The following is a 17,071-nucleotide window of genomic DNA, read 5'->3' on the forward strand; positions in this document are numbered from 1 at the left end:
TCAACAATTAATATGTTGGTGGTCGTTTTTGAATAAATCTTCAAAACAATGTACGGGTCAGCGCTAAAATTAAGAGTCAGCCGAGAAACCAAAAACATGTACCCTTATGGAAATGCACAGAGCATATCTTTCAGTAACAATTTGTGGTTCCCCTTTAACCCCCCAAAAGCAATGATTTTTTACCCTGCCGACAAAAAACGTGGATTTGATTTTGAATAACCGTATTTATCACAAAGTTCATTAATATTGATCTTCATAAAGAAAATTTAATGAAAATGTACTCTGTAAAGATATTTATTATATTTCATCTGTAGTGCAACAATGCTTAAATCTGAAGAAACAAATAAAATTAGTGTGATTATACATTTTACACTCTTGGGTCCTTGAAGGTGAGCAAATTGTTCTTAGAGTCAAATCAATATACGTATGTGTATATACTGATTTGGACTGTCACCCCTACACAATTGTGTTGAACTTGTACATCATTTAGTATCTTAAATACCACAACTATGTTTAGTACTTTCCTTTTCTGTTTCGTCAATCATAATGACACATATTGTATGCTTGAAGCAGCTGATCCAAAACGTTTCAAATAAATATAACTTAGGGAGCTACCATCTGATTTTCTGGGGAAGGGAAGGGGAAGCTGAAAACAGATAAACTTGCGTAAAAGACCCATTTGCTGTGGAAAAAAAGCATGCGTAGCAACAGATGTAGATGAATAGTAAAAAAAAACCCAATATCAAATGGTTATCCCCTAAATAAGAATAAGGCAGAACATTTTTTGGTAAATAAACTGTTGACACTCATATGTCTCGTCTGTTATGTACTGTTGAAAGTATAATGTAAATATAGCTACTTTATCCTTGAGTTAAAAAAAAACAAATAGATAATTAGGTTTTTGCAGTATTTGGCCACAGCTTTATCTTGAATAAAATATAACATATATGATGTATAATATATATTTAAATTGGTAAACTTGTTCTGAAATATATTTATCAATGTATGTGTTTGATATATATGTAAATAATACTGTGGCTACCGCAAATTATGGCAGACCACTAATATAAATATATTTAAGTAATATGTCTGGTACGAGAAGTTGACTGATTAGCTCTGGTAATCAGAGGCTATCATTACTGTTCACTGAATATACGAAAGTTGAATCCAGCGCAGCGAAATGTGCAAGTCTGCCAATTTCCACCTTTTACATCTGCATAATGTTCACTAGTTGTCTCCTACCTCGATACCATTACCGGAAATAAGCTGAAATATAAACTTAAAAGCAGTATTTGGTTTCTTATTTCCATTCAGAACAAATAACACAAAATATTTACATTGGGAGGGTGGTGGATTTTTTTTAGATTATTTTCTCGTTAAGTTTTTGTCGTTTGCAACCTTGCTGATGTATTTCGAAAAGACCAAAGCGAGGTTGCGATCAACCTAATCAACACAAATGTTAAAAAACCAAACAGTGAACAACCACCTACCCAAATTAAAATTTTCAAGTTTGTACACAATGGATAACGGGCTTTAAAATTGCAGATTTTAAATCCTTTTATCCTTGAGGCCAAAAAAACAACAAATAGATAATAAGGTGTTCGCAGTATTTGACCACAGCTTTATCTTGATTAAAATATAACATATATGATATATAATATGTATTTAATATATATATATAAATATAATGTGGCTACCGCAAATTATGGCAGACCACTTATATAAATATAATTAAGTAATATGTCTGGTACGAGAAGTTGACTGATGAGCCCTGGTAATCAGAGGCTATCATAACTGTTCACTGAATATATGAATGTTGAATCCAGCGCAGCGAAATGTGCCAAATTGTCCGATAAGATCGGAATAACAACTTGATCTGATTGGACAACCGCCACTGAAAAGAGGGAGTGGAGCTGCGCAAAGCTGTGCCAAATACATTTTAATATAACTACTTTCAAGTTAATTCCTAGTATCTTGCTTGTGACGTCAGATATAAAATGTTAACATAACAGCCATTCTTGTTATCTAAATACAGTCAGGGCTAAATTTATGCCAAGATTACTGATAATAATTTCTAATCCTCCCTGGAGGGTATTAAAAAAAAATGTTATTTCCCAAAGATGTCAAATGCACTCCATCTTTCATTAGGAATGATTCATTACCCTAATATCAGGGTAACGGATGTAACAACCATATGATTGTTAAGAATGATGCTATAGATCTCGAGGTATGAACCCTCATTCTACATTTTTCCATGGCATCAATATTGTTAGAGTAACGCCAACTTGATCTCGGAATAATTTGAGACCAGACAAAAATTGTGTCCAACATCAGTTGACGCATCCAACTGAACAGTTTCCTTATTAGTTCACAAAGAGTGTTTGTACTTTCTTTCCCTATATCATTGCCTCCAATATGTAAAAATAGTATAGATGGTGGATCTTCATATTTTAACATGGTTCTTATTTGTTGTTTCATGTTCATCACTTTACCTCTACACTATACCTGCCACCAAATATTTACTCCTATCCTCTGCAGCCCCAAGTTTACCCTCCCGGTCTTCCTCTGGCTTTCACAAAGGCATGCTTAATAATCGAGGATCCAACCATCCAAATTGTAGCATGTCCTGCAATTCTTAGAAAGAAATTATTACTTGCTTATATTGATGCAGGACATACCATTTATTTACTTAATACAATATTTATATTCAAATGCCAGCTCTAGACTGCATTATAAAATAAGCAATTATAGAAACATATTTACTTGAAATAAGTGTACAGTATAATATTCAGGCACATTTTAAATCCTAATATGACGCAAAAAGGCCTGTGACTTCGAACGTCCCATTTCTTTAATTTGTTCATCAGAAATACCCTCTAATGCGCATTGTACTGGACAGACATTTTTTGTTTTCTGCTTAGAAATAACGATTATTGTTCCAGAACCAAACTGATCAGTTTTTGATGACGTCAATAAAACCTCTAATCGTGCACTGCATAGCTTTATACTTTCAAATTTTACAGTATGCATCTGCTTATTTTTGCAATCGACTGATATTTCACCTACTCTCATAAAACTACGAAAGGCTAGCGAAAATGCGGTCATAAACAATTTTGTCTCATACCCTTTTTGCAAATCACCGCCAGTGACCTCAATAATTTTTCCAATATAGGCCTATCTCTCGTTATTGGTAATCTAGTGTCCTTTTGATTTGGGCCCCCAACCTTTTTATTTCTTCAGTCAATTTTCTGACTACACATTTCTGTGTATTGTCTTCTAAATTTTTTATTTTAAGAAAGTAACTTAAGCCTGAAATATAGCTAGGTACTGTTGAGTGGGACAGTTCCTTCCTAAACAGATAAACAATTAATGATGTCAAGTCACCAAGTGGAATAGTCCAGACATCAGAAAAACCCTGATTTTCTCTGAATTTAACAAAAATGTCCATGCTACGCAAATATGCTTTCTGTGTACTGGGTGCTAATGAATTTATAAGTAATTGATTCATTTCAGTTCTGAAATCATTGTCAGGAATTCTTGTGGGATTGCGGATGGAGAACTGTCTGATTCGGGACAAAGTCCATAAAACGTTGTTCCTGAAATCGAAAAAGAGCATCTGCTATTACGTTGTGCTAACCCTCAATATGTTGTGCCCTAAATTGAATGTTGTTGTCCATAGTGAGAAAAATTAGTTGTCTTATCAATTTCATAACTGTCTTTGATTTTGATGTTCTTTTGTTCACAATGCTTACCAATGCCTGATTATCTATTCTTTACAAAATCTGTTTATTTCTAAAAGAAGGACCCCATATCATGAAAGCCAGCACGATGGGAATAATCTCTTCAAACATTTTATATCCAATAAAATGCTAGTATCAGCCCAACTACTGGCTCACAGTTATTGTAGCGAGTGACATTGAAATAAGTTCCACAACCTAATAAAACATTATCTGCACTATCAGTGAATAATGCCATACTTTCATTAGTCGACCAAAATCTATCAGGAAAATAACACTGACCATTGAATCGATCTAGAAAATTTAACCAAACTCTAGCATCTGCTTTCACCTCTGAATTCAATCTGACAGTATAAAAAGCCTTATAATAATAATAATAAACCAGTAATTGATTCAAGTTGCTTCAGTGCCATTTTCTTTTTCGACAAGACCTGATCAAGCATAAATTTAAGTTTATCCAGTTTTTCAGGGGTATTCTAACCAACATAAGCACTGTGTAAATTTCAAGGCCTAAAAATGTGATACATGTGATAGGACCTACTGGTTTGTTCTCTGCCAGTGGAACACCTAGCTGCTTACATACTTCATTCAAAGTGTCCATCAAAATGGTACAATTATCTGTCGAACTTTCGCCAGTAAGGAAAAATCATCCAAATAGTGGTCTAAAGTGTCAATTCCACCTCTCAATGCAACTGTTTTATGCAAGAAAAAGTGGCAAATGTTTCAAAGAGGGCACATGCTATAGAGCAGACTTCAGGCAAACATTTATTAATATAACATAACCCATTAAGGAAAATTCCCAGATGGTCAAAATCAGCTGGGTGAACCAATAAAATTCTAAAGGCCTGACTAATGTCCATTTTTGCGCAAAGCACGTTATTTCCTAATTCTGAAATCATATCAAAAGAAGAATACTTTACTTTGCAAATTTCTGGATCAATGAAATCATTCTCATTCCAGTTTGGAGGATATGACAAGTGGGTTATAAGACGCTATCCCCCGTCATTTTTTGCAACAACCCCAATAGGAGATATTCTTAAAGTTGAAATTCGTAATTTTTAAAAGAGACCCAACATTCTACCAAGACGACTTCTTTTTGTAATTTTAAATTCGTTTCAGTTTTGTGAACTTCTGCCGATATGATTACTTGCAAAAATCGAGATCCTTGAACCAGTATAGTTTAATCTAATTTAAAACCCCTCTATAAATTCCAATAGTAACATTGCTGCATCAGTTTTGTTTTCATAATTTGACAGTTATTCTCTTAAAGGTTTTAAATAAGTGTTCAATATTTAAAAATTACATTTAATTTCAATTATAGTATTTGTAAAATATGAATTGAAGGTAAATGTCAAGCCTTAAGAAAATTTGTCTTGGTGATGTAGCAAGAATTTCGTTTTCCACAAAATGGAAAACACATGTAATAGCAGGATTTGTTTTTCCTAGAACTGCTCATAATTTCTTGGAGAAAATAAAGCAAGATAATCAAATTTTAAACCATATTTTCCGACCGATTTTTGATCATGAAAATAGCTAAACCTCAAAATGCTGCCTTTATCACCTATGCAAATAATTGCTCCCTTTAACAACATTCAGATAAATAATGACTTTGGAACATCACCGTATTTGTTTGAGATATAATAAGTGGGATAGATAAATGAGTTTGCTACTATTTGTATACTTCTTAAAACGATTTTTTTTTGTTATAAATTAGGCCGTTCGTTTTCTCATTTTATTTGTTTCGTATTTTTCATGTCGGATTCCTTTATAGAAGAGAGGCGAAAGATACAAAAGGGACATTCAAACTCATAATTCGAAAATAAACTGACAACGCCATGGTTAAAAACAAAAAGACAAACAGACAAACAATAGTACACAAAACACAACATAGAAAACTAAAGACTAAGTAACACGAACCCCACCAATAACTGGGGGGATCTCAGGTGCTCCGGAAGGGTAAGCAGATCCTGCTCCACATGTTGCACCCGTCGTGTTGCTTATGTTAGCACAAACCCGGTAATAAGTCGAATTCGGTAGGTCACAAATTCGGGAAAAGGGAACAGGATTGTAGTTACGACATTAGGAACATATTCGCTATCATCTGTGAAACGGATATTCCGTAACGGTCAACCAACTCGTGATGTCGTCCGTAAAATTTACGAAGGAATGATTTCAACTTCACCACTTTGAACTCTTGTTTTAATAGCTTCCTTGTGAGCAGCAACCCTCTATCAAGGAAATTATGATAGGAAATACAAGCCCTGGAGTATCTTATCAACTGGGAGATATATACTCCGTATACAGGCGCTGCTGGAATGTTGCTACATAAAAATGGAAGGTTCACAATTGGGAAGCTGAAATCATCTCTTTTGTCATAAAGTTTTGTTTTCAACCGACCCTCATTGTCAATTTCTAGATGTAAGTCAAGATATGAGGCAGACTTAACTGTATCTGTTGTATCCTTTATCTCAAGTTCGATGGGATAGATGCGCTCAACATAGTCACCAAATTTTGAATTATTTAGTGAGAGAACATCATATATGTAGCGGAAAGTAAAGTTAAAGGATACTGTTAAATTCTTTTCTTTCTTCCTAAGAAGTTTCTGTATGACGTCAGCCTCATATGAATAAAGGAACAAGTCGGCAAGAAAAGGAGCACAGTTGGTTCCCATGGGAATGCCGATTGTTTGTTGAAAAACACGTCCTCCAAACGTAACAAATATGTTGTCTATCAAGAAGTCAAGCATCTTGATAATGTAAGTTTCAGAGAATTTTTTGTTAGAATCAGAGTGATTTTTTTACAATATAGGATTTATCCCCCTCTAAGACAAGATACTTGTATCTACGTTAGCCATTCTTTTTTATGAAACATAGCAGGACCAACTCTTTCAACTTGTCTTTTAGTTTGGAATGGGGAATACTTGTGTAAATTGTAGAAAAGTCAAATGTTTTAATACTATTGCAAGATGAAAGAGTCTTAGATTTTATGTACTCTAAAAGATCTTTGGAAATTTTTGTATCCACATCTGATTCACGCCACCTCTAGAATAGGTAGTTTAACAATAACTTTAAAGCCCGGATATACGGTATTAGTTTTTCTAATTGTTGAAGGCCGTACGGTTGCCTATAATTACTTACATCCTCTTTATTTGAACTTTGGTGGATATTTATCTCATTGGCAATCATACCACATCTCTTTATTTCTATTTTAATAATATGAATTTGCATACATGAATACCATAAACAGTACTTATGAGTTTGAATGTCCCTTTGGTATCTTTCGCCCCTTGTTTACCAAGTTTACTGCACCAGATGCACATTTCGACAATTAATATCTCTTAAGTGATGCTCAAGGATAAAATATTCTATAATCCTAATCGCATTCAAACACGAAGAGCTAGCAACATAAAGGACAAAAATTGTAGCCGAAGCCGTGCAAATATTCAGAGCTTTGCATGAAGGAGATATCTTCCCAAATTTAAAGAGGATTGTTTAGTAACATACATTATTCATTTAGTAGATTGTGTATTGCTACTTGATAATGATGAAGCAGTGCCTGAATGCAGTTAAAATACATGCATAATTTATGTATATACACATTACTGCATACATTTTACTATATTTTACATCAGGGCATTACCGTACTATTTACCCGAGCTTATATCCGAAATAAAGTGTTTATAGTTTTTATTTGTGAATACTTTTGTTCGTTTGGAAAGATGAACAAGAACATAACTCAAATATAAGTAATATTTATTTTGAAAATAATATACAGCTTTAAGGCGTGCGTCATTCATATTATAATAACCTAAAATATATTTACTTCGATTATACGATCAGATAAAAATATATCAATGATTGATTATTTCAAATACTAGTTTAAGGTATTTAAACATTTATACAATGATCAATTATTGGTATGTTTTTCAATCAACTGCCCCTGACAAAAAATACAAAAAATGGACGATGTATTTTAGTTATGGCTTATATCATCATTTCAAATCTTGAATCATTTTATTATTTTTAACATCAAGGTTTATATCTCAGGTAAGCACTGCGATTTATCTTAACTGATTTCTAATCTAATCTTAACTTTTAAATGGTTTAAACTCAGTTTTATAGTATCACTAAATGAAAAGCAAAAGACAAAATATTTTTTAGAATATTAATTCAGGTAGCTCAAGGTCACCTGGGGTCTATAAATGAGGCTATAAAGTTCTGACTACAATTCGAACAAAAGACGTCTTTGCACTTGAGAGGGCGTCCGTTGAGGTGTTTGTGTATTTCTTCGTTTCGTTTTTTTTTTTTTTTGTCATATGTCGATCTTTTTGGTGACATTAAATTTAAGCATGTTCGAAAAAATCCATTTTTCATCACATGGAATTCGTGTTGCTCATCAGTCCTTAATTTTCTGTGTAGTGTTTTCGTCTTTCGTGTCATGGTAATTATGGTGTTGTCAGTTTTTCATCGTCTTATGGGAATTGAACGTCTCCGTGGTATATTCCACCTTTTTTAAGGATCACAATCATGAAATCTTTGAAGAAAATTCGAAGGTAGTATTTGTTGTAAAGATAGCGTTCTTTTCCTGCCTCCCCCTTATTCATATCCCTACCTGATGCTATATTTCAACTTGTTTTTGTCTTGATTATGCATGGAATATTTGTCACTGAACGTTTGGCTACTATTATGCAAACAATATTTAAAATTTTACAAAAATAACACGCAAGAGATTCTGTCATTCCATTATCAAATACTCTCCCGTATTTTCAATATGAATAAAAAAAAATGGAGGGTCAGTGTCGATTCATATGTATGAGACAGAAAAGCTAACGACAAATTATATTAGCGCTGTGCGTTACATTTTGCTCATACATGTGATATAATCTCGTAATCTTGCATAATCTAGAGTAAAGATGGTATTATAGACAGTGGGCAATTTTCTTCAATCGCTTTTTAAATACTGTTAGACATATCTTTAGGCACTCTAACTCACCAAGTTTTGTATTTGAGCGGTTCCTTGTTGAAAATGTCTTTAAATGTGGTAACTTTAGCATGACCCACTTTGTAATGACAAAATTATGTTTTCATTGGTCAGAATCAAGATCTTGAGTTGACTTAAGAATACTTTCCTACCACCTTCCTTTAAAGCTCTTTACTTTTCAATGCAATTTCTCAAAATATAATGTCAGGAAATCGAATTGAGAAGAATTTACAAAAAAAATCAAATTGGAATGTTTAAAGTAAATTGTGATTGATTTTTTTTTTACGACAAATGTTTCGGTACTGACATCATTTTAAACAAATCGTTCTCAAATTGCCGTTAAAATTGACATTGTTGTCAATATAATGGAATTCTATGCTACTGTCATACAAGTGAGAGGTCTAGCTAGCTATAAAGCCAGGTTCAATCCACCATTTTCGACATTAGGATATGTCTGTACCAAGTCAGGAATATGACAGTTATTTCCATTCGTTTGAGGTTTTGATTTTGTCATTTGATAAGGAACTTTCCGATGGAATTTTCCTGGGAGTTCTGAATTTTTATTATTTTACCTTTTTCATAAATTTAGAAAGAAATTATTAAAAAACGATGATTTCAACTTCCGCTGATAAAGATTACTTAGATGAATTAAGCTATTATTTTAGGTTCTTTATGGTCATACAGCTCTTCAACTGTCAGGGTTCTTAAACTTCATTGGCTTTCAAATATTCAGCTTTGAACGTTCCCGATGAAGGTAAATCCAGAAAAGTACCTCGGACACATGAAACTTATAAAGTGTTATTTGCATTTTTCCTACCTTGTTAATACATATTTCACACAGATATGAGTCTACAGTAGAGTCCTATTTTTCTTTTTTTAATAACCTAAAAGATAAAGACGTTCCTTAGCGTTAAACATACGCATATCACTACCCGACTTATGTCATCGTAAAACATTACCTTCGGAGGTATATATGTCTTTTTGTTATTTGTATCGTTGTGTTTATGTTTCATTGACGAAAACTAAACACTTTTTATTTGTACAAATGTCAAATGAAATATCATAAGTCAAGGCATAAAAAGACAAAAATAGGAATGAAAACAGTCAGATTCGTTTGAAACAAACGGAGTGAGATCAAGTGCGACAACCCTAAGGGTACAACTCTTCCGACATGCTTCACAACCATTGATACAATACGAAAATGTTGCAAAAGTTGTTCGCGGTCACTGTTTCAAAATAACAAGCATTTTAAAAGACTGTTATAAATTGATAGTATATAAATATCGTAATTGAAAAAGTAGAGAAAAAAATGACAAGTCCGTGTCCTTGACATTGACATTTATCTATCTAGAGGTATAAAAAGAAACATATGCAGTTCGCCTCGTTTTTCCATGAAATTAAATTGAAACATTCGAGGGTCAATTATTTGTTGAAAAACACTACAATAATGTCTGGACTTTCGGACGGTACGGATGTGAAAATACGGATGTCAAACAGAAACATGGCTTATAAAACATGCAAAAAAAATATTGATGTTCATATAAACCCACTTTGAAGGCTATATAATTCCATAGCTATCTAAAAATCAATTTTATTGCTCAAAAACTTTCACATTTGAAAAATTTACCATGGCCAAATTGCGAAACTGAAGTCCTAACTGTGTATTGCTACCTAATCAATTGAAATTTGGCGGGGAAATGATTCTCTCTATTTTTATCCTACATTTTACATTGGTACCTTTTTCCAAAAAACTATGAAAAAATAACAAGGATCTTATATGATTTTCAAAAATGTTTTTTTAAACTATATGTGCTACTATATGTGATAAAAGTATGAAAAGAAAAGTGGGGGCTAGCGGGCAAAATTTGTATTGGCACTAAATGGATAAAACTAGAGGATTCCGAATATCTGACAAAATGTCCTTTGCGAACATCCTTAAACTGTTTAACTTGCTTACTTCGTGCTTTCTAACAATCATTGAACCTCTTCCATGAAAACTTTACATTTCTATTTTCCATAAAAGTAAAATACAATGAAGATTTTTTTCTTGAAATTGAATGTAGCAATATCAAAGTCAGTTCAATCATTTGAGAATAACCCCAAAAGACTTGCAGGACGATGCAAAATCAAACGAACAGTCTTTGTATAAGTTAATAGAAATATGGATACGCGGTGTGTGTTCAATCAATTATGGCGGAAAACTAAATTAAATGGTATTTCCCGAAGCTATATTTCAATTTTAAAAGCTACTAGAAAACTCCCATGTCCGTGACTGAATTAACACATTGAAAGGCAAAAAAGTGCAGCTTCACAGCATAGTCTTTTATTCCAGACTGTGCAAATTTCTTGCCTTCTTCCCAAATGAATTCCTAAATAAATAATATAATGTTTATTTATTTTTAAAATCTATCGGTGTTTTACACACAATTATAATATGTCTATTTCAGTAATGGCAGCCACAATAAGTAATCAGTTTATCACTTGTCCAGAACATCCATCGGAGAAAGCAAGGTTCTACTGTGAAGATGATCACGTGGTGATTTGCGATGACTGTGTCATTGGACGTCACAGTGGTCATACGAAAATCAAACTTATTGATTATCTCAGCAAGAAAAGACAACATTTAATACAAACTGCAACAGAAGCAAAACATAAAAACCTACCTGACATACAAAAGGAACTGGAGAAGGCAAATATAGGCAAAGCAGAGTTTAATGCGTCTGTCGATCAACAAATCGAAAGAGTAAAACTTAGACGAGCAATGATAAAAAAAAATGTGGACGAATTACAAGACGATCTGATTAAAAATTTTGAAGCTACTAAAATTGCTGCAAACGAAGAGTTTGATAGATTTTCTAACAGGCAGCAATCAAGATTAAATTTAATCCAAGAAACTATACAGATTGTGGAATCTAAAAGTTCAAACATGTTTGATGTAGAGGTATTGTCATACGATTCAAAACTATCATTGAACCTTGAAGATGATCCGTACGTAGACGTAGTACCAAGGATTCAACCACCCAGATATCAATGTCAAAATGAGTTAGTACAAAAGGGTAAGTTACAAGCTATCATAGGCTACATGGAATCGGGGACTTATGCTGAAGTTGATGAAATTGGAATTCGTATGAGGCAAGAAAACGATCAAGACAAAAACGAAGACACAGAAAAGCAAAAAGGAAGTGATTTCTATCCCTTATTAAAATTTACAGAGGAAAATAAGAGAGATTTCTTCGCTATAAATACTTTTAAACGGACAGCTAAAGTCGTTCACATTGTACCAAAAGAAAGTCTTCAAGCATGGCTAATTCACAGCGATATCGAAGAACTAGACTGTAGCACGGGTATTGTCAAGACAAAAATATTAAAGACTTTAGACGAGGAACCACAGTGTGCAGCTCGAAATAATGCAAACGAACTTATCATTGGGATGTTGAATAAGAAGTCTCTTAAACAGCTAAAATATAGCGGATCATTTGGATTCAATTTTTTCTCCAGAAATAAGAGTTATACTCTTGGAAACTATATAAACACCGCGCCTCTTCAAGCTGTGTGTTTATGTACCTGTACATCCGCGTCCGTTAATGGCGACATAACAGTATGTCTTGTAGAAAAAACAGCGTCTGACCAACATCTAGTTAAGAATCCGATTATTCGACGATATGCAAATGACAAAACGCAGCTTGAGAGTGACCTGGTTTTGTCTGAGGATAAAATTGATATTGAAGCGCCAGTTTATATTTCCGAAAACACGAACGGAGATTTATGTATTGTAAGTTGTCCGGAAGGAAAAGCTTCATGGATAACCATTGTGAATTGTAATGGGGAAATGAAATTTAGATATCCAGAGATCGATCTTAAGGCTGCAAAGCGAATAAAATATGATTTTATAGGTGCAGGATTTTTATCTGACGGAACAGTTACAGTGATAGATAGAGTAGGTTTCAGACAACATCTACTTGACAAAGAAGGCGTGTTACTTCAAATAGACACGCATGATAGTCAGCCTGCTTGTTTTGCAATTGCTCCTCACGATCATTTGTGGATCGGTTTTGAAGATGGACAGGTTAAAATATTCACATACAGAAACGAATACTCAGTGATTCAAGAGCTTAAACCATGATAAAACAATTAAGAATAAGACAGCGAAAGGAAAATTTGTATGATAAATTGATCTATCATAACTGGAAAACTAAAGGTCTAGGAAACGGTTAGCATTTTTTTTTTTTTTTTGTTGGATTTTTTTACCCTTTTTTGTGTTATTCCTTAAACACGTAGCAGAACGCACAACGAACGAAAAAGGTGCATATAAAGTTTGTTCGGTATAAAACAAAATTAACCGCCTTTCCACAGCTGTCTTTCGGAAGATCGAGATAACTGATCAAGAATAATTAACGATGGTAAAGTATTGTGATCGGATCGTGAAAGATCTGATATCGGGTCGTCAATGCAATGATACAATTAAACTTATAAATCTGTGGAAAAAATATGATGTATTATTTGTAGCAAATCAGAATTAACTTAATTAAATGTGACTGTAAGAATGTGTTTTATTTCTCAATTTTACTGCGCACTAATTTTAGAAAATATGCAGTACGTTTATGAAAACAGAAAAGGCTACACATGACCCTATGCATGCGAATAATAAAAAAATCACATTTAAGAATATAACATGGTATATTCTGCATTTGAAACTAAATCGATTATTGGTCACATAGTACAGATAAGTGTAATTGGTTTGTTTTCACGGAAAAGGTTAAGGCTTTTGTTTAGAAAAACTGGACATTTTTATAATATTTAACAATAACTGATCGTAAAAGATCAGGATTTACATTATTTTGATCGTGATGGTTTTAATCGTGTGATAAGTTAAAATCAGCGTGGTTGTCATAAGACTTTTCATGGCCTACACGAAGGAATTTGTATCTTTGTTTCCTATTTTTGTGTGATAAGTTTTGTTTAATGAGACGATGTAGCCGATTTTTCAATTAAGCATGTGAAATAGTAGTCTAAAGAATAGAATAAATCAAAGGTTTTGATATAACTGCAAAAATGTAAAGATTGTGATTGAAGATTGAAGTAGGTGTTCAGAATTTTTCAGAATCAACCACTGGTTGAATACATATTACAATATTTCAGAAGGCCATCTTTTACTGTAGAACAGTTCTTTTTTAGTCTTGATTTCCAGAGTCCTTTGGAATTGAACGGACATTGAAGCAATATGTAGTGACATATGTCCATGTACAGTTCGACCGTGTTCCTATTGTATACCAAAGTCTGGTTTTAAAACAATATTACATAGTTGTTCACCCTCGTAGTTTCCAATTTAGAATTATTTTTAGATAAACATTATTCAGTTTAACTCCTCCATCACTAGGTTTTGATGCATCAGTATGGTTGGTACGAAGACCAAAGTTATAACAGAAGAAACATGACAAAACTCAGGTATAAATTAACAATGACGTAATGGTGATGAATTAACTCGTTTCAATTGTGATTGCATGCCCTTTTTACGCTGCTGCTGCAACTATACGTGTGTAAGTTTGCTAGGTACTTTTATATATGCAAAACAACATATATGCAAATCTGCTAAAATCTTTTTTTTGGCTAAAAACATAAGAAACAATTTTTAAATTAACAAAATACAAATTTCATTTATGAATGTCAAAAAGAAACTACTATTGTTCTCGGGCAGCAGTTTAAATTCTGCATCTGCGCGGATTTCGTAATCTTTATTCACTTTCAGTTGTCGGACGATAAAACAATATTTACCTTCCGACATATTTTGCTATCTGTTCATAATTCAGTTGAAACTGAAAACAAAACTTTAATTTTTCAAAAAATCAGTCTTACAAATTTACTTAATATCCATCAATTGTGTATGTACATTAATAGAAAAACCCGAATATTGTGTGCTACTTAGTTATCCTGAAATATTCGCCACTGGAGTTTAAGCAACCCACAAATAAAACAATTGATTTTAAAATCTCTTTCCTATTATCTGAATGACTGCAACAACGGTTCTCTATCGGATTTGATTTTGTTTTTTTGGGTTTTTTTTTTAATTCCCTGCCCCACTCAAATATACAGTTCAGTCGTCTATGTATTTTTTTAAATTCTATTTAATAATCTGTTAATGTAACATATTTTATTCTCGTTATAAGTGAGCCAGCATTAACCTTATAAATTAAATTTGTCTTCCATAGACATGACATTATCTTATATATATCTATCGTAGAATAACAGATTATTTATAATTGGGGCTCGTTTGTCATTCTCTTTTTCCATCTCATTATGACTAGGATTAAACACAATTTCTTTATCATAATGATTTACTGAATTCTCGTAAGAACTACACATCGTCACTTCCTTTTCAAAGTTAACACTGTTATCTATAATACACTATATCGTTAAACAATAAACAATACGTGTGAGAGTGTGTCGATCCGGAAAAAGCTCATTTCGTCTTTACGAGGCTACGCCAAGTTGATTATTCGTTCTTACTGAGAAAAGGAAATACATTTTTCTCGCATTAAAATCTAAATATTTAAAGCTTTTATTTTTATGATGGTACAGAGTGGAACTGTCTAGCCATTTCTGTGAGAGAACACTTTGGAAAGATCTTGTTGTTTGGGTACAGAATGTAGCTGGATTGTCTTTTCTTCTATATTTAAGAATATTGGTAGTTTTATAAATATTAAGATGGTTAGATTAGATAAAGTAAAATAAATATTCTTTTGACATAAAAATATATTTTGTATTGGTAAATCGTCCTGAACATGCATGAAATATTTGCCACTGGACATTAAGCAACCAACAATCAATCATGTGTTTGTAAAGAATTAACCATACATCATTGCCACAGAGCCCCAAAGATTGACTTTCTTAAATGTAGAACTATACGGTCACTTAGACTTGTCCCTTCTGGCAGTAAAACCAAAGCATAAGGATAGTCTGCTTGGCTTTGCGGGATGTATGAATACGCAGCGAGTTAAGTCCTGTCGATGCCTTTGTAGAGACATAACCAATCTCTCTGAACTTAACAAAACGTTTGCCATGATTAGTTTAGGGGTCGGTATTACTAGTGGCACGTGGCATTTCTGTCTTTGCTCAAATTAATCAGATTTTCCAGTGGCTGTCCAAATTATCCGTCCTAACCTACTTATTGAATTTATTGTTGATTTGTTTTCGTTTTGAATATGGATGAAATATTTGCAACAGGATATTAAGCAAATGAAAATCAATCAATTGTTTTCAATTTAAAAAATTAGACCATCACTGCTTATGAATACTTAGTATGAATATAAATGACTTATAAACAAATAGGTCGGCCATCTTTTGACTCCATTATTCAAAAGAACTAATAACAAGATTTGTATGGTCTCATTTATTGAGGAAATTACATGGAAGCTTGTAAGTTCACATAAACATATACAAGTTCGTTTAATAGGGCGCAAACGGAACACACATTTACATTTGAAAGGCTACAAACGGAAACATGTATAGTCCATGAAGCTACGTGTACATGCAAGGCATATATGTTTGTTGACTTACTATTAAGCAATAAGGATTAAAAATCAAAGCCTAAAGCAATAAAATTGACTATAATTTAGTGACACACATTGCAACAGATTTGCAGATGGCACTAGTGTTAAACGGAGACTCTATCAACGATAAAGAATCCGGTTCAAACGTTAGTGTTCCGAATAATCCAACGGCAAAATTAATGTATTATTTGAATTGTATGTGTAAAGTATTGAATCTTGATCAGACAGAATATGATATTACCCGACTTACAGATTTCAGGAGATATGTGTGCATCTCTGACGAAGACCTTGCCTCCATGATAATTCTTTGCTCATATTTGGACCCCGGTACATTAACGGATGTGTGTATATTCCAGGACGAAATGGCCTGTGGGAATAATGTGAACAAATTTTGCGATGTGAATACTCGTCTAAAGACTATCGCTGATACCCAATCTGTAATGGTTGGAAATGATAAAGTAAAAGTAAAGAAAATAATGTTTTATAAAATGGCATGGATAGAAACATACTATGTCGAACCTTTGGCTTATTTCATTGCATTGTATGATAGACCCAGCAGACGACAGCAACCTCAACAGTCAATTCAACTGACAGACAATGTTCAAAAACCACAACCGCCTTGTAAGACAATACGCATGACTAATAATACTAAAAATAATAATCGTTCTTGTTGTTGTATTTTATAGATATATATAAAATATAGTCAATTACATTGGTTCATTGTGATTGTTTATAATGATCAACAAGTAGTCCGAGGTATTTTGTAATTTATTTTTATCGTTTATGGAAGTAGATTGGCAATTTCGG

General features: G+C 33.1%; 1 protein-coding gene across 1 annotated transcript; it reads left to right on the plus strand.

Annotated features, from left to right (window-relative positions):
- The first annotated feature begins 7,679 nt into the window (after positions 1 to 7,679).
- On the plus strand, positions 7,680 to 13,275 carry LOC127729810 (uncharacterized). The gene is made up of 2 exons (XM_052237720.1): positions 7,680 to 7,783; positions 11,165 to 13,275. Exon 2 carries the CDS (start codon positions 11,167 to 11,169, stop codon positions 12,838 to 12,840), a length of 1,674 nt encoding a protein of 557 aa, XP_052093680.1. The 5' UTR covers positions 7,680 to 7,783; positions 11,165 to 11,166; the 3' UTR covers positions 12,841 to 13,275.
- Positions 13,276 to 17,071: the final 3,796 nt, after the last annotated feature.

Source organism: Mytilus californianus, unplaced genomic scaffold (assembly GCF_021869535.1).
Source record: "Mytilus californianus isolate M0D057914Y unplaced genomic scaffold, xbMytCali1.0.p SCAF_2, whole genome shotgun sequence".
Classification (NCBI taxonomy): domain Eukaryota; kingdom Metazoa; phylum Mollusca; class Bivalvia; order Mytilida; family Mytilidae; genus Mytilus; species Mytilus californianus.

What these genes read in the sequence shown, in the direction of transcription:
- LOC127729810 (XM_052237720.1), top strand. Translation starts at nt 11,167, where the DNA reads ATGGCAGCCACAATAAGTAATCAGTTTATCACTTGTCCAGAACATCCA.